This window comes from Corapipo altera, unplaced genomic scaffold (genome assembly GCF_003945725.1).
Source record: "Corapipo altera isolate COAL_440 unplaced genomic scaffold, ASM394572v1 181b, whole genome shotgun sequence".
Lineage (NCBI taxonomy): Eukaryota > Metazoa > Chordata > Aves > Passeriformes > Pipridae > Corapipo > Corapipo altera.
The window spans coordinates 1,616,531-1,632,133 of NW_020884963.1; the positions used below are offsets into that span (position 1 = coordinate 1,616,531).

The 15,603-nt window shown below is 39.4% G+C and overlaps 1 protein-coding gene across 4 annotated transcripts in view; it reads right to left on the reverse strand.

The window, feature by feature from the left end:
* The window catches only part of ZZEF1 (zinc finger ZZ-type and EF-hand domain containing 1), a 57,338-nt gene that overhangs the window by 34,582 nt on the left and 7,153 nt on the right, over nucleotides 1-15,603 (reverse strand). For all 4 annotated transcript variants that reach the window (XR_003531087.1, XM_027664413.1, XM_027664412.1 and 1 more), the window contains exons 5-21: nucleotides 14,288-14,487; nucleotides 13,009-13,219; nucleotides 11,321-11,437; nucleotides 10,936-11,114; nucleotides 9,809-9,907; nucleotides 8,600-8,691; nucleotides 7,472-7,620; nucleotides 6,814-6,925; nucleotides 5,510-5,725; nucleotides 4,552-4,652; nucleotides 4,051-4,220; nucleotides 3,206-3,339; nucleotides 2,829-2,899; nucleotides 2,288-2,402; nucleotides 1,547-1,706; nucleotides 487-608; nucleotides 289-399 (exon numbers count right to left, since the gene is read on the reverse strand). Coding sequence is in view for 3 of the 4 variants with exons in the window: in XM_027664413.1 (XP_027520214.1) it covers nucleotides 289-399; nucleotides 487-608; nucleotides 1,547-1,706; nucleotides 2,288-2,402; nucleotides 2,829-2,899; nucleotides 3,206-3,339; nucleotides 4,051-4,220; nucleotides 4,552-4,652; nucleotides 5,510-5,725; nucleotides 6,814-6,925; nucleotides 7,472-7,620; nucleotides 8,600-8,691; nucleotides 9,809-9,907; nucleotides 10,936-11,114; nucleotides 11,321-11,437; nucleotides 13,009-13,219; nucleotides 14,288-14,487 (2,359 nt within the window). In the remaining variant the exon portion in view is untranslated. The remainder of the gene's footprint in view (nucleotides 1-288; nucleotides 400-486; nucleotides 609-1,546; nucleotides 1,707-2,287; nucleotides 2,403-2,828; nucleotides 2,900-3,205; nucleotides 3,340-4,050; nucleotides 4,221-4,551; nucleotides 4,653-5,509; nucleotides 5,726-6,813; nucleotides 6,926-7,471; nucleotides 7,621-8,599; nucleotides 8,692-9,808; nucleotides 9,908-10,935; nucleotides 11,115-11,320; nucleotides 11,438-13,008; nucleotides 13,220-14,287; nucleotides 14,488-15,603) is intronic.

Genomic DNA, 15,603 nt, shown 5'->3' on the forward strand with positions numbered 1-15,603 from the left:
CAAGCTATTTTTAATTTATTTTCCTCTTCACCCTCAGAATCCCTCCTTCCCATCTACCTTCTAAGGCTGCTCATTCCACTTGCACTTTGTGATCACTTTGCTCATCTTCCACATCATACAGATGCATTTCTAGTTCTTCACTCAACATTTCATTACACATCCCACGTACTTAGAAGCTTTCCAGCTCTGTTCCAATGCTCACCCACACAGTCACCCCAGTTTTCTATGTCTTTCTTGTAATTTTGCTTTTGTTTCACTGTGTTTAGCAGTGCCTGTGTCTTCAGTTACCTTATGAGGTTCACTACAAAGGCTTTTCAGTGGTTCTATCAAAGTGCTGAATCCCTGTAGCAGAGTACAGTGTGGAATGTCTAAAGTGCAAAAATCCAACAGGAAGATGACCTAGGAGAAAACACAGATCCCATGAAAATGCCCAAAAAACACAGCCATGCCACCCAGAAATAGGACAAAATCCCCCTGCTCACTTACCAGCTGACGAGTTGCCATGGCAAAGACAGAGTTACTGATTTTTTCTACTATAGTTTTGCCACTATATTGTGATAAAAGTGACTGCAAAATCGTTCTGATGTTTGACAGGAACTGGCCCACATCTAAAGAGGAAAAAAAAAACCCCTTAAGAGCCACCTCAAGGATTTGCTCCCACAACCCACTTTATCAAACATTAAGTGCATGGGATGTGCACAAGGACAAAGCAGGAAAGGATCTGCTGCCCCAAGGCAGCGACACCCAACAGTTCAGAGAAGTTTTCTGTGATATTTCTATTGAGGAAACAAGTCATGCTTGTCAATGATAACACAGAAAAGATGAGTGATGAGTAGTTTAATCAAACACTCCAAGATTGTTTCAACAACCTCAGTGTATCCAGTAGCCTCCCTGAACAGTTATTAAGCAACAAGTGAGGGTAGGGAATTTTTTAGCTTTAGCCTTACTCCATTTTTAAATGTTTATTTAAACTGATTTATATACAAATAACTTATTTATATACAAATAACATTAAGTAATTTTATAAAAAATTACACCTCTGTTAAGTACTTGGCCCAATTAACTATTCAATAGTGAGCTGCTGCATTAAAAAAAACTAATCCCCCTCAAAAAAACCCCTTGGAAGTGTCCAGCTTCTTAAGCAAGTTCCTTTCTTCTTGCTATCTAGCAAATATATATATCTAGCAAATATCAAGCAAAATATATATTATAAACCCAGGAGTTTATCCAAATAAGGGACATTTAAACGAAAACGTTCAAATAAGTCTGTAACTATTTGTAGTTTGGGGGTTTTTTTCAGTATTTGACCCTCTAAATTCCCTGAAATGCTTTCTGGAGATTCTCCCAAGGTAAGATTACAGCTAAAACTCCAGGTTGCTCAATGTGCCTACAAATTACTTCCTAGAGAGATTAGAAGTGCTATGACAGATATGAGTGCGCCTCAGGCAACCTCTGGTGATCCCTCATTACACTGCAATTTGCAAAATCACACTTTGAAGTCCTGTATTGCACCACAATTAGTTCTGCATTCAACCCCAGCACTTACAGTTTTTAAGTATTTCTACTGCAAGATCCTTGGCTGAATTATCAGTGCCCTTGAGCTGCAGGTAGCACCAGGAGAGGAGGCTGCCCTGAACAGACCAGAATAAGGAAGCCAAGACTGTGCCACTCTCTTGCTGTGCAACATCCAGCATCATCATTTCACACTGAAAAATAAAGAAGAGCATTGAAAAATGTAATGCAGCCTCTTCTGCTGCAGAATGACACACAATATGTAGCTGTGTGTCAACTGTGATGGACATTCTCATCCCACTCACCCCAGAAAAAGAAGATGAAATGCAAATGACAGGTAGTTTGTAACATGAAGCAACTGATGGGCTTTGTTTTGATATATCTCAATTTTAAATAGGAACAGCCACATGAGTCACTCGACGTTCTCAGCACATTTTTTCTCCATATGTAAATAGCCCTCCTCCACCTCCCTCAGTGACATGGCCAATTCTATCCTCTCAAAAAGGGATGATTACTTCTGTATCCGAGTGTCTCCCCGTGGAAAAATACCAGATCTTATACATTACCTACTCCACTATTACGAAATGTTAATGTTGAAAGGAAAACACTTCAGAGCTGGTTGGAAAACCTAATCCTACCAATGCACAGCCAGGAATAGCTGCATCCAGAAGGAGAGGAGAGCTGGTTCCTTGGCACCCATCTCAGGCAGGCAGCTTGTGTTTGAAGGCATACAAAATCCATGACAAAGAAGCAGGAGCAGTGCAAAGACAGTTACCTCTCGTGCTGCCACCAGCAGAAGGGTGTCCATGACTGACAACACCTCACTTATGTCAAAATTTGCAGAAACTCCTTTCTCTGGTAATAGTAAGAGCCCACCAGGATCTTGATCACTACAAGACAAAGATCTTCTTTACAAACCACAAATTTAGCTATTCTTCTGTGACAAATCTGCAGAGATCCTACTGTATAATTACTTGGAAAAATCAAAAGTTTGTGTTCTGATGACTCCAGACGGATTAAATCAATAACAAGCATCACCATGGGCAAACAATCACTTAAAAACCTGGAAGACAGCCTTGGAGAAGCCTAAGAGCAATACAATGTGATTTCAGCACCAGCCTTGGCCAATGTTTTATACAGTAATTCAGTTAATAAACATACTGAGGAGTAGCAGTATCTCCTTTCTACAGCAAAATCCTTTGAATATTTTTCAGAATTATTTTCCAGGGGAGTATCATATCTAAAAAGGATTATATACAAACTTATGAACAGATAGGGGGTATCAGACAAATATTTCCAATTTCAGGACCCCTTACCTGAAGTGGGTACACAAGGACCTGAAGGCAAGATGTACAGATTGCTTATGTTCCTGCTCTGTGATGTTTTTCTAGAAAAAGAAAAAGATTTATTTTTATGATATGTTCTGTTTCCCCCCTCTGTGAGAAAGAATTCTAATTGCTGCCCCCTACTATTAATTTTTGGTAAGAAAGGCAGGGTTAGCTCTTCTATCTTTGGATAAGCTGCAGAGAGAGAGAAAGGGGAAAGGGTAAAAAGAGGCAAAGAAAAAAAAAGTAAGGTTTTTACTTGAATGGGACAAAGTATGCATTATTTGACAACAACAACTCAGATTTGTCCTCTTTTCTGCACAAAGCAAGCAGGTTCTAAACAAGCAATCTCTCATGTAATGGTTTACCATCATGGTGAAGAGCTGGTGTCTCCTGGTCTGCCTGTCTGGGAAAAACACTGCAGCTCCACTGAGTAGGGTGTTCTTAACTTCCTCTTTTAGCATTTTCATTGGCATGGAGTTACTGTCCCCCATATCCACCACTGCTCAGACAAAAAGGAAACAAAATTACAAGTTCTAATTAATACTAATATGTTAGAAGCATAACTGAATTCAAAATGTTAAGATCACACAGCTTCAAGTCCTTGCAATCCCATTATACCCACGGAAAAGGAGGGGGAACTTTTTAACTTCTAGCAAGAAAGATTTGTCTGAGAATATATTTATTCACTGAGTAAATTAGTTCTAGGAACATCATGACTTGAAAATCATCAAAGCTCATAAAGTTTCTAAGATGTGACAGATTCTATATGAACTGGTTTCTCTCCAGCTCACTTTGCATGAGACTATTCAAAATACACTTGAATAAAGAATGTGCCACCCTCCTTCCAATGAAATCTAATGTCTAACTCCTATTCTCTTCACTGGCTCCAGAACCCTCCTGTAAACCTTAGAGACTCCTTGTGAGTTCATTTATATTTATATGACATTTCAGAAATAAATGCATCCCTGTAACAGTAAAGGGTCACATTCCCTGCTGGTTCAAGCAGGAATTTTCTATTGCAGCTGTTTCCATTGTCAGAAAAATCTATAAAACCCTTTCTTTGGGTCAAGGAAAGTTTCCCTGTGGTAGACTTAAATTAGCACACACTGACCTGAAGGAGGAACAGGAGCCAATTTGGCCTCTAGGAATAAATATCTTTTCCCAAATTTGAACAGACAAAACACTTAATATATATTGAATAAAAAATTACCTTCACACAAATGTCTATAAAGCTCTTCTGCAGCTTCTGTGTGACCAGTTGTTTTGCTCTGAGGAGTTTCTTGAGGTTTAGCAGTTTTATTGTCTCCAGTAAGTACAGAGAAGCAGCTCTGGAGAAGCTGCAACAGCAGTGTTTGAGCAAATATACATTCTTCCCTTGGGCTGTAAAAAAACCCAGAAAACAAACTGAAGCAAAAACTAGAAAAGAAGTTCTTTTGCACCAAATAAATTATGCTATGAAAGTCACCATCTCAGATGGATAAAAAACACTGAGTGGAAAGCACACAGCCATAGTTACCAGCTAAATTAATCTACAGTTCAAGCTTCCACATAACATTATAGTTAAAAGTCCATATGGCAGTGGTAGGAAAATGTTATTTATGTAAATGATGCAGTTTAGGAAGAACAAACTGCTGTAACTAAACTAAGCATACTTTATTTATACACATGCACAGAGATTAGTGCCTCAGCAGAGAGTGAAGAAGTGACTTACTTTTGGTGAAGTTTATTGTAAAAATTCCAGAACAGCTGCAAATCAAGTCCTGTGAAATCTAAAAATGACTTGTATTTTAATCCACTCTCCTTCTGCTGAACCTTAAAAAGGCAAATAAAAGGCAGGATTGGAAAATTAACTCTATACAGAACACATTTATAAAAAGTAAATCCCTGAGCACTGGGCTTAAAGCAGCCAGGTTTCCTATAGATTTGTAGCTACACTGAATTCCAGTGTAAGTTCTTTCATTGATATTTCAGTGTCTAAACGTGACAGTTCATGCTGAAACCTTCTCCTTCACAGAGCTCTCTCCTCTTCCCAGATGTCTGAGCTCCCATCCCTGTTCTCCACCGCTAAAAGACTTTTCAGCCTCCAACTCTCCCTCTAATTTGACTGAAAGTAAGAAACAGCCAAAATGAGATCGACTGCCCATGGTTCAGAATTGAAGCTGTAAAGGCACAGACACATGTACTGAAAGAACAAAACATCATTTTGACACACATCCTCAGGGGTTGGGTACATCACCCTGACACCCAACAGCACACACCAGTCACAGCTCTTAACTGTGTATGTATTATTTCAGATAAAAAGAGGAATGTTTTAATCTATGAAATCTTCTTAGCTTCCTCTCTGTGCATTTTTCCAGATATTTGCTTCAGAAACAGCTACACTAACAGATATGGGGCATCCTCCTGTTCCACCTACTTCATTGTAACCTCATGCTGAAAAACACTTCTTCATTTCCCTCTGGACCCAAAGCAAGCACATTCTGTCACATTCAGTGAACATACACAGAATGCTATTTTTCAGAAACCGTTTTTTTCTCCCCAACATGGTTTTTAACCATGGTTAAAAACACCCAGACTTCTCTTTATCCATTTCCAGTTTCTGTTTGCACAGCCTTATTACTTTCAGCACGGGAAATACAGGCTCAAAACAATCCAAGAAGTAAAAATACCAGGTCCTGTGCTAGCTGCTGGATGAAATGAAGTGTCTTCAGGAGCAGAGTTGTGCCACAAACTGTGTCCTCATCAGTCCTCCTGCACTGCAGGCAGTTCATGCTCCTGCTGGGCTCGTCCCGCATGGGCCGAAGGTACCCGAGGACACTCAGGCCCTGGACCCCCAGACGTTCTGCTGTGTCTTGTCTTGTGCACAAGAACTTTATCATCAAGTACTAGAAGGATAAAAACACAGCACAAGATCAGGGTTTAAAAACTAGTACAAATATGGCTTTCAAAAGGCCTGTGTGAGGAGACTGCAAGTGGGGTTGGGGAGCCAAGCCTTAGTCCCCGTCAATCACTTCCAGAGGTTTAAAATACTAAGCTTGAGATTCAGGCTAAGCTTGATCTCTCCCTACTTCCAAAACAGTCACAGTGATGGGTCTGTGACCTCTAGAAGCAGCTGCAAGGTTAGTTAATTCATTATCAGTTCATTCACCCTGCAGGTGCTGTTCCTTGCCTTTATAGTGTTTTTACAGGGTAAAAAACCCTATTAGGTGCATTTAAAAGCAGCAGAGGATCAATATGTAATATTTAAAACATGCTGTTATCAATCTGTCCTCAGTGAGGTGCAGAATGCAAAGCTGAAGGGAACAGCAAGCTCTGCCATCCCCATGTACCCAGTTACTCTGCAGCAGCAGGGAAGGTGTTAGAAAAATTCCCAGCAGATTTGTAACTGTGCCACCACTTCTGCTAATTCCCACAGCTCACACGGACTGGGGAACTACCACAGCAGGATCTGAAAAGCCACTTTTCCTCCTTAAGCACTACAAATGAAAGCCCATCTTCTGCCATTCTTGAAACAAAGATCCTTCCCCAGGGAAATCAGCCTGACTGATGGAACTCCTTAGTAACTGTTTGCCCACTAAAACCCAGATTGAAGAACGTGGTTCTGAAAGAACAAATGCTACAACTACACAGGAGATAATCTGTCTAGATACCAGAATAAAGCAACAATCACGTCACTCTTTTTAGAAATATTTCATCATGATGAAACCAGTAATTGCACATTAACACACCCTTTTGTATTAAATTTGATCTTGAAGCACCACTTAATTACATATATATATATGTGCATAGAGGGAAAAAGAAAATTCAGAGGAGAAAAATTCCATCATATAACTAGAAGGCCATTGTTTTTTTGCCCCTACCCATCACAGTTGTCTCTTACAAAAAGAATTAGGTTTATTTTTTATTTCAGTTGGCTTTAGAGCAAAGCCCCTGCTCACTGTGACTGGGCCAAGGGGTTTGTGTGGTTCCTTACTTGGGAAATCCTGCATTGCTGCATTTTGACATCAACTTCATCCCATTCCTCTTCCACTTCAAACCAGCCAATAGGATCATCATCTCCCAGATCATCACTTGAGCAGCTGCTTCTGTGTTCAAAAGAATTTAACACACTTTATAAAGGAAAAGTTTATCAACTGCAAAGCTGTTGATATTCTACCAAAATATTTAGAGCATGTTATAGCTATAAAGATGAGAAGGGACAACAGAAAGTGTCACATACCCTAAACTGTGACATTCAAGGTAAGAAAATTTAGGAAATTTTATTGGTCCCTATCACCCCCTCACTCCTAAGCAACAGTTCTGAAAACTAATTTAATACAAGTTAATTAACATACAATCTTTCTAAAAATTTCTGTTACCAGTGAGCTGCAGCTCAAGCAGAAAGTTGGTTCTGTTATATCCCTTTCAAAACAGGCCTCTAAATCAAGAGGCTGAGAACAACAGCTACACACATATTTCCTCAAATACACACACATTACATTGAGGCTCAGTAAAATCAAACAAGTAACAATTAAATGATGCACCATTTTTAAGTCACATGCAACAATTCTCAAGAGTTTCAGTGGCATTGCAAAAAAGGTCAAGCGTAACTCCCATTTTCCACGCAATCATTAGAAAAAGTCCACCCCTACCTGTTTTTTAAGAACTGTTTGAATTCCCTCAGCTTCCATTTGTCGTAGCTCTCAAACCTTTTGAAATGTTCCTCTGCATGGAACTTTTCTGAAGCCCCATTGTAAGCAAACACCAGCCCACACTGGGCCCCAATGGCACCTTTCCGGACCTGGAAGGGCAAATCCAGAGCAATGTGTTCAAAAGATGACAATAAAAGGTGTGTCTTTCACAGAAAAAAAAAAGGAAAACAGTTATGGAAAGCAACTAAATCCTCACAAATATTGACATCTGGAGCTGGACAGGAAAATGAAACACATTTTGAGGAGCGTTATGAAAACTGCTGTAACCCCCTGAGATCATGTACATGGTTAATATTGGTTATATTTGTCCCCCTAACATTGACTAGAGTTCCACATATTAATTCTCACTCTAATTTTGTATACTTTTTTAATTAAAAAGAACCCAAACTGAGATCATGTCTCCCAGTATCACTCCACTGCTGAACAACTTAGGGCTCTCCAGCTCCAGTTAGAATTTCCTTGCCAGAAGTCCATCCATGTTTAGGTCTCTCTGACACTGAAATATGTATCCTTGTTCCAGCAATGAAATTACTGCTTTGCCTTAAATATATAAATTAATTTAGCTAATTCACAGTTTTGTCTTGGCAATGAGATTTAATCACAACATCTTGCTTTTAAATCAGATAAAAGGCACACCAAATGTTCAAATTACACTGGTGTCTCTAAATAGACTTCAAATATCTTTATTTAATCTAAACTCACACTATGTATCTTGAAACCTGCTATTCACACAGTCAAAAAATATTTGAAATATAAAAGAACTTACATATAACTCTATACTCTTTAGAGAGAAACCACAGAGTCTTTGGTTTGAGATATATATTTCAAGATAGAGACAAAATCAATAGAAAATAAATGTCTTTACTACATGCTTGTGGTTCCCTGGAATAATTTAAGACCTTCCTTTTGTGGAGTTCCCTGTGACTTACACCAAAGTAAAACTCTAAAACGACGCTATTTCAGGATGAATTTAAAATTTCAGCTCATATAAAAAGATATTCCAATTCAATTCTACCACCAGGGCAAAAAGCAACCCTTCTGCTTCAAAAGCACACAGGAGCTACATACCTTTATTCTGATTTGTGTCACTTGAAATGAAGACTCAGTTCCAGTCGAAAGAATGATACTTGCTCTGGTTTTCCCAGTTTCAGTAAGAAAACCTAAAGCAGGAGTGGGAATAGAATGAGGTTGGAATGATTGCTAGAGCAAGGAGTTTGAAGGAGAATACTGGGATTGTGGACTGAGGGGGGGGAAAACAAAACCACAACTCTTTTCCAGTGAAATGCTCATTAGGAAACGTTTCCAAATGAAAGAGATAAGCTAAAAGATTGTTATTATGTCAGTACCTCCAGGCAGTGACTGTCTTAGAGCTGCAATAATTGGCAGCAGTTTCAAGAGTGTTTCCCCATTAAAGGGTATTAGTAATTCCCAAATATTATTTTGGCTTGGGGCTTCTGTTCAGTGATATAACTATTCACTGGTATAATTCATTCACAGATGTAACTCAGTTCCCCACACTGTGACCCATAAAACAACAGAAAACAATCCATAAAACAACTAAAAACAAACTCAAATAATACACATGAGCAAACAAGAGAGATAAACATTTAGAATGTGCCTGATTTTTTGTCACAATGGCTTTCGTTCACCAGTAGCACTGCACAAGACAATAAACCATTTTTTAAAAAAAAGATTAGGTGGCATTTCACTTAAAAAGGAGCCCAAGAAACACAAATCTCTTTGTTCAGGTTGTATCCAGTACATAAAAGCACTGCATTAACAAAGAGAGGCTTTAAAGGAGAATTAATAGTTATGTGGAGTCAGGGAGAATTTCAATGATTTCCACCATCTCTCTTCATCAGTATTTGGGAAACCAGCAGTGAAGGATTCATGACTTCAACCCACAAAATGGGCTCTAGTATAATATTCCCAGGGACAGCTCATGGCTGACTTCCATGTAGGATATCAATAATTCTCCCCAAAATCCAATCTTGTTGATTGGTTGCTCTGCTTTGACAATAAACTGGCTCCTGAGAAATCCACAGTGTTGCAAAACAGATTTTATATATTGGTTTGGTTTTTTCTTTGTTTTGTTGGTTTGCTTTTTTTTATTATAGAATTTTCATATCATAAAACTATGAAGAAGCACCAAATATATATAATAAACACAGAATAGCACCATGGCCTCGTTAACAGTCATTATGTCTGGTTGAGTCTTTTCCAACCTAAACAACTTTATGATTCTAATATTTTGGATTTTAAACTCCAGGCTCTTACCATCCCCAGTCCAAGGCTCCACAAGGAGGTTTTCAGGCCCTGATTTATCTTCTTTTCCCTTTACATCACAGGCTTGCAGAGTCAGTCTTAAAGGTTTTCCTAAGAGAGAAAATGAACAGGTTTATCAAATTCATTTCAAAACGGTAAAATTTGTTTTCTAAAGTTCTTAATACAGAAAACAAATGGAAAAAAAAATCAAAATACTATGAGATTTTTACCACTTTCAGACAAAAAAAGGGAGGGAAACTGGAGTATGAGAGATACATTAATGTAACATAATTCAAGTTTTAAATAGAGACAGAAGGACAGTTAAAATCATGACAGTCTTCCTTCCACTGTTTGCACACTCTGGAATTCACAATCCATGAAATACCATTTGTCTTACAAAAGGCAGTGACTACTCTGGAGAAAACCAAGCAGTTTTTAAAGCTTTTGAACTAAGCACTGATACTTGTAAAACAATTCACTTATTCTTTGGCACAAGACAAGAAGTACTGACAAAACATATTAAAAGGCAAGCAAAGGGTAAAATTCTTCACAAGAGACTAATGACAACCTCAGAAGTTGACAACTGAGAAAATACAGATTTATCAAACAAGTACAGCCAATGCAGCCAAGTCACCACCTGATGCCAGACCACAAACAGCTCTACACTCATGACACACTCAGATTATAAAAACTTGGGTTTAACTCAGATTATAAACTGGTAAAAGTGAAAAGAAAAGAACTTTAAATAGATGGTGATGATGTTACATTTAAAATACATCTTAAATTTGTGTGAGATCATTTACTGAGGCTGAACACACACAACTGGAACAACAGAAATACTTGATATCATTTGTCTTTTAAGCAACACAAAGACCATCACCACCTGATACAGGGTCACTGTCTACACAGTTCATGTTTTCTCCCTTGAGAAGATGCCCCCTGGTTCAATTCTTTGATCAGAAAGCTGATCTAATCCCCAACTTTTAGAGCAGTTCAGCTTCCCAGGTTGTCTCCTCAGTGACAGTTTTTAATTTAGAAGCCTTGTATAGAATTTTAAACCCCAACAACAAGTAGAACAACTCAAAGCTGTGCATTTTCTGAAGCATGGCCTGTAAAGGATGCAGGAATTGCTCCATTACCATATTTATAGAGCAGGTTCTGTCTGACTGCTGCCATGGAAGCGATGAGAGAGGAAGCCTTGTACGGAGTGTCCAGATGCTCAGTGATTGCACAAAGGGAACTCATCACTTTGGCAACACTCCCCCGGGCTAAGGCAAAGGCCAGGAGTGTCAGCTCCACCTCTGGAGTAGTACAACAACTGGGGAGGGAAAACAACAACAGTGTGAAAAGGAAATCTGGGATATTTTGGCTTTAAATAATGCTGCCATGGAATCTCTCAGGTGCCTGAACGTCTTCGAATTATTCAAGATACTTAAAAAAAACCAGCAGGTGAGTAAAAAGGTAAGATTTTGCTACACAAAGTCTCCTAAACCATTTCTCAGAGCATCAGCAACACAAACTCACCTTGTTATCCTGATCAGGAAACTATCTACTTCTTCCAAAACGTTTGGCGATAAGAAGCTGGAAAAATCCGTGGAGCCCGGTGTCAGGGAGAGAGGTGGCATGTGCTGCAGTGCTTTCCTAGGGAAAAATGAAACACAACAGCAGGAAACCAGTCAGAATGGGAGAAAACAGCCTCCCCAAAGGAATCAGACATTTGAATCTTCACGCTTTGTGTGGGCAGGTCTGTGCAAATTGCTGCTGAGTGCACAAAATGTATTTACACAGAGAAGCTCTTCCAAAGGTAACGGCAGGATTGCATTCCAGGCAGGGAGAAGTTCAATGACTGCTGGGTAATCTCGAATCTAGTCCCATAATCTCAGATTTAATGAGAAAAAACACATGCAGGAGTTTTGAATTAAATCTGTGACAGCATTAGAAAGAGTTCAGTGTGCAGGCGCTGCTTCATTTTAAATTGTTCTGGAATTGAGCAAGAGCTCATGAGTAAAGGGAAAATGGCTTTGAAATTCCTTCAAAATAATTACAGAAAGACACTTGTTAGCTCAGACCAGAATTTTTGTGAATTCCCAAAAATCATGTAATAACCCCAGAAAATAGGAATTCTCAAGCAGTTTCATCAAAGTCATTCTATCTAATACTAAAGTCATTCTACCCAATACTAAAGTCATTCTACCCAATACTAAAGTCATTCTACCCAATACTAAAGTCATTCTACCCAATACTAAAGTTTGGGGGTTTTGCTCTATAATTCTAAATGAATTACTGAATCTGTAATTCCTGGAAGCCTGTTTTCAGTCAACATAAATTTTTTCTGCTTTATTAGTTCACAGTTCATGTTATATTTCTAAAAAATATCTAAACTGTGCTAAAACTGAAGGCCCTCAGTTTTAGTAAAGCTTGCAACTTCCTCAGGTGTGGGCATGTATGAAGGTATCTAAACTTTAAAGAGATTTCACAGATGACTCAAATTAAAAGATAGGCTTAATGGACTTTAACCTGCTGCACTCATTAACCTAATCAGCACTGCTCCTCAGTTTGGTGGCATCATGCTAACTAAGCTCTATAAAAGCTGATGTGGGTGTGGAAACATTTTCTTAGGATTCCAACCCTTCAAGTCATCCAGCAGAAGTGTTTGGCAATCAAACAAGGAAATGTTACACAGAAAATGGTCAATCATCCTAAGCAAATATCTGCATGGAGATAGTGCACAGACTCAACTATATCCCCATGGAAAGTGTGACAAGGCATCACACAGGCAGAAATCTGCTGAAAATTAGGCTAAATTAACCTCATAAGGTTAATTAACCTCATAAGGGGGAGATGTTAATTTGATTGATTATCAACATTGGGCAATGCAAATTAATTAATTTAAGGGTTTTCAACATCATGACAAGTCAAAGCAAGGGTAAAAAAATGTATTTTTCAGTGTCCATTCAGTCATGGTTTAACAACTAGATCAGACACAACAGCCAGGACAACTACCCTTTTCCAGTGTATGCAAGTGGATAAAGGAGAAACATCAAAAATTTGAACAATGAGATGGCAAAAAGATGTTTAAACACCTCAGTGGAGGGAGTGGAAACCAGTTACACAAGGCAGATTAGCTTACTAAAGCCAGAAGTATTTAAAAAAAAAAACCAAACACTTATAAAACCAAATAAAATCCCTCAGCGTGGAACTTTGGTACTTACTGAGTATTCTGTAAAATAGTGTGAACAAATGCTGGGTTTGTTTCCATGGAAGCTGTGACCAGGGAGGTCAGCAGGGACCAGTACCAGATGGCTGAGGCATCACACACAGACACTGCCACCTTCTTCACCCTCTGGTACCCCACGGCCCTGAGCCCGTGGATCCTGGTGTCACATCCGTCACTAAGGCAACGCTTGATGTTTATCTGTACATCTGTCAAAACACAAAACAGAATTTTTTTTTCCCATTTCTTCTGCTGGATTAGATCTAGAAGAGTGCAGATATTCCGAACAATAATTCCTGCAGAACCCCTTAGGAAAAAAAGTGGCAGGAGATGCAAAAGTGTCCTCCCACGTGTGGACAAGCGCACACGTGTTTCCTCACCGTGCACACTGTGATTGGGAAAATGTAGCCTTTCAATAGTCCATTACATATGGCATGGCTAGAAATTAAGGGGAAAAAACTAGCAAAAGCCCCTCAAAGTGGAAAATAGATTATTTCACCAGTACCTTTCTACCTATGTATGTAGGCAGTGTCTTGGGAGTGAGTGGTTGTGGAGTTGATGGGGAAAAGCAGTAAAGCCTAAAAGCAAAGTTTTAAGTTACCAAAAAATTTTCACTAAGTTCTTGACCATTTTGCATAGATGATGTTGTCCTGATTACTTCTGAGGAACAACACCCTTGCTGCCCATTTCTTGTGGCAATCAAAGTTCATCTCAGTGAAAAACACCTTTTTTGAACTGAAGGGACAAAATTCCTGAAGCTGTAGAAACCATCTTAGGAAGGAGCAGCTTTCCTTGGATTGATTCCAAAATAGCACCCACAGAGCCACCAGATTCAAAAATAACACTATTTAAAACCCCTGAGCACAAAACCTGTTTTACATCTGACCAATTTCAGAGTTTTGGTACTAAAAAAAACTAGTTGCTCAGAAGCAGATTTTTTGCTAGATACTATCAGCCAACATATGCTTTCACTGTGCAAGCAAAGATATTTTAAAACTGCCCTCTGTCTTCAAATTGAGAGGCTAAAACTGCATCTTGAGTCAATCTTCTCCTCAGCCCTGAGCCCACATTACAGACAGACCACGAGAAAGGCTTGGAAGACTCTTCCAGGACATAAATTAAACCACAATTAAACCAATTTTTTCCGACCCAAGGACGAGGTCAGAAGTTTCACCTCGAATGACTGACACTTCAACACACCATTCCATGATCTACCCAACCTTTCACCTTCCAAAAAGCAGCAAAACAATATCCCAATGGGATCTTTATTGACTCACACATCTGACTAATGTTAGCGTTTTCCAACAGTGTTACGTAGCCAGTGATATTGCTTGGAATGTGAACATCTCGGACCTCCTGGAGACTGCTGGCATTCCTTCCCACTGCCACTGTGACCTGCTGTGGCATGTAACTCTGGTCACTGGCTGCCACTGCGATGGACAGGTGTCTCAAAACCACATCTGGTTTCATCTTTAAGCTGCAGAGCAAAGAAGATAAAACAGTTCTTGTAAAGAGAAGGCAAGTCAAGCACTTTGCTTTTATTATTTTGTTATTATATATAACAATATATATATTATATATTATATTATTCATTCATTTTCCACCTCTACAAACACAGATAAATCCTCTAAGCTTTACCTCATGCTTCACAGGTCTTCCTATAACCCCATATCATGGTGGACAAGCTAAAAAACTTCAGCTTAAAAACCAGTCACCTCTGAGTGTGAGACTGTAGATTCTTCTATTCATATTTTCAACTGAGAATTCATTCTTCAGGAATAAAAATGCAGTGTCAATATTGACCAAAATGAGATTTGGGGGTTAAGTATACATTCTTAGATCTACCACTGAAAAAACACTGAACATTTCTGTTTCATTGAGCATTTCTGTCTCATGGAACTTTCTAGACAGTGGCAAAGCACTTCTATTCAAGTCCCAACCACTGCATCTGTACCACAGCTTGGAAATCTTTGCTCCACAAGGCAATGGCAGATGCAGGCATTTGACAGGTGAACTTTTATTTGGTTCTTAGGCCTTTAAACTTTATGCAGAGATTAATGACTTCTGCATAAAATTTAAACCCCTAACCACCACTATACTTATCTGTCACTCACTGATTCCACAATTTTTTTTAATTACACCTGTACTGGGTTTGTGTGATAAGGTTTTGGCAGTGGGGGGCTATGGGGTGGGGGGTTTGTGTGGAGACAGGCTCCTTGGAGAGAGGAGCCTGCACCAGAGCAGGTTTGCTGGCAGGACTTGTGAGCCCATGAGAAGGACCCATGGAAGGGATTCCACCCTGAAGCAGGAGAAGAGTGTGATGAGTCCTCCCACTGTGGAGGAAGGAGCGGCAGAAACATGTGATGAACTGACCACAGCCCACACTCCCCACACCCTGTGCCTCTGAGGGGGAGGAGAGAGAGGAAAAGGGAAGAGAAGTTAATTCTGGGGAAAAGGGAGGGGAAGATTTCATTTGTGATGGTGTTAGTGAGGGAGCTCTCCCTGTCCTTGACCCACCAGCTTTTTGTTTCATTTTCTGCTCCAGCTGGGGAAGGGAGTGATGGAGCAGCCTTGGGGGGCAGCTGGAATGCAG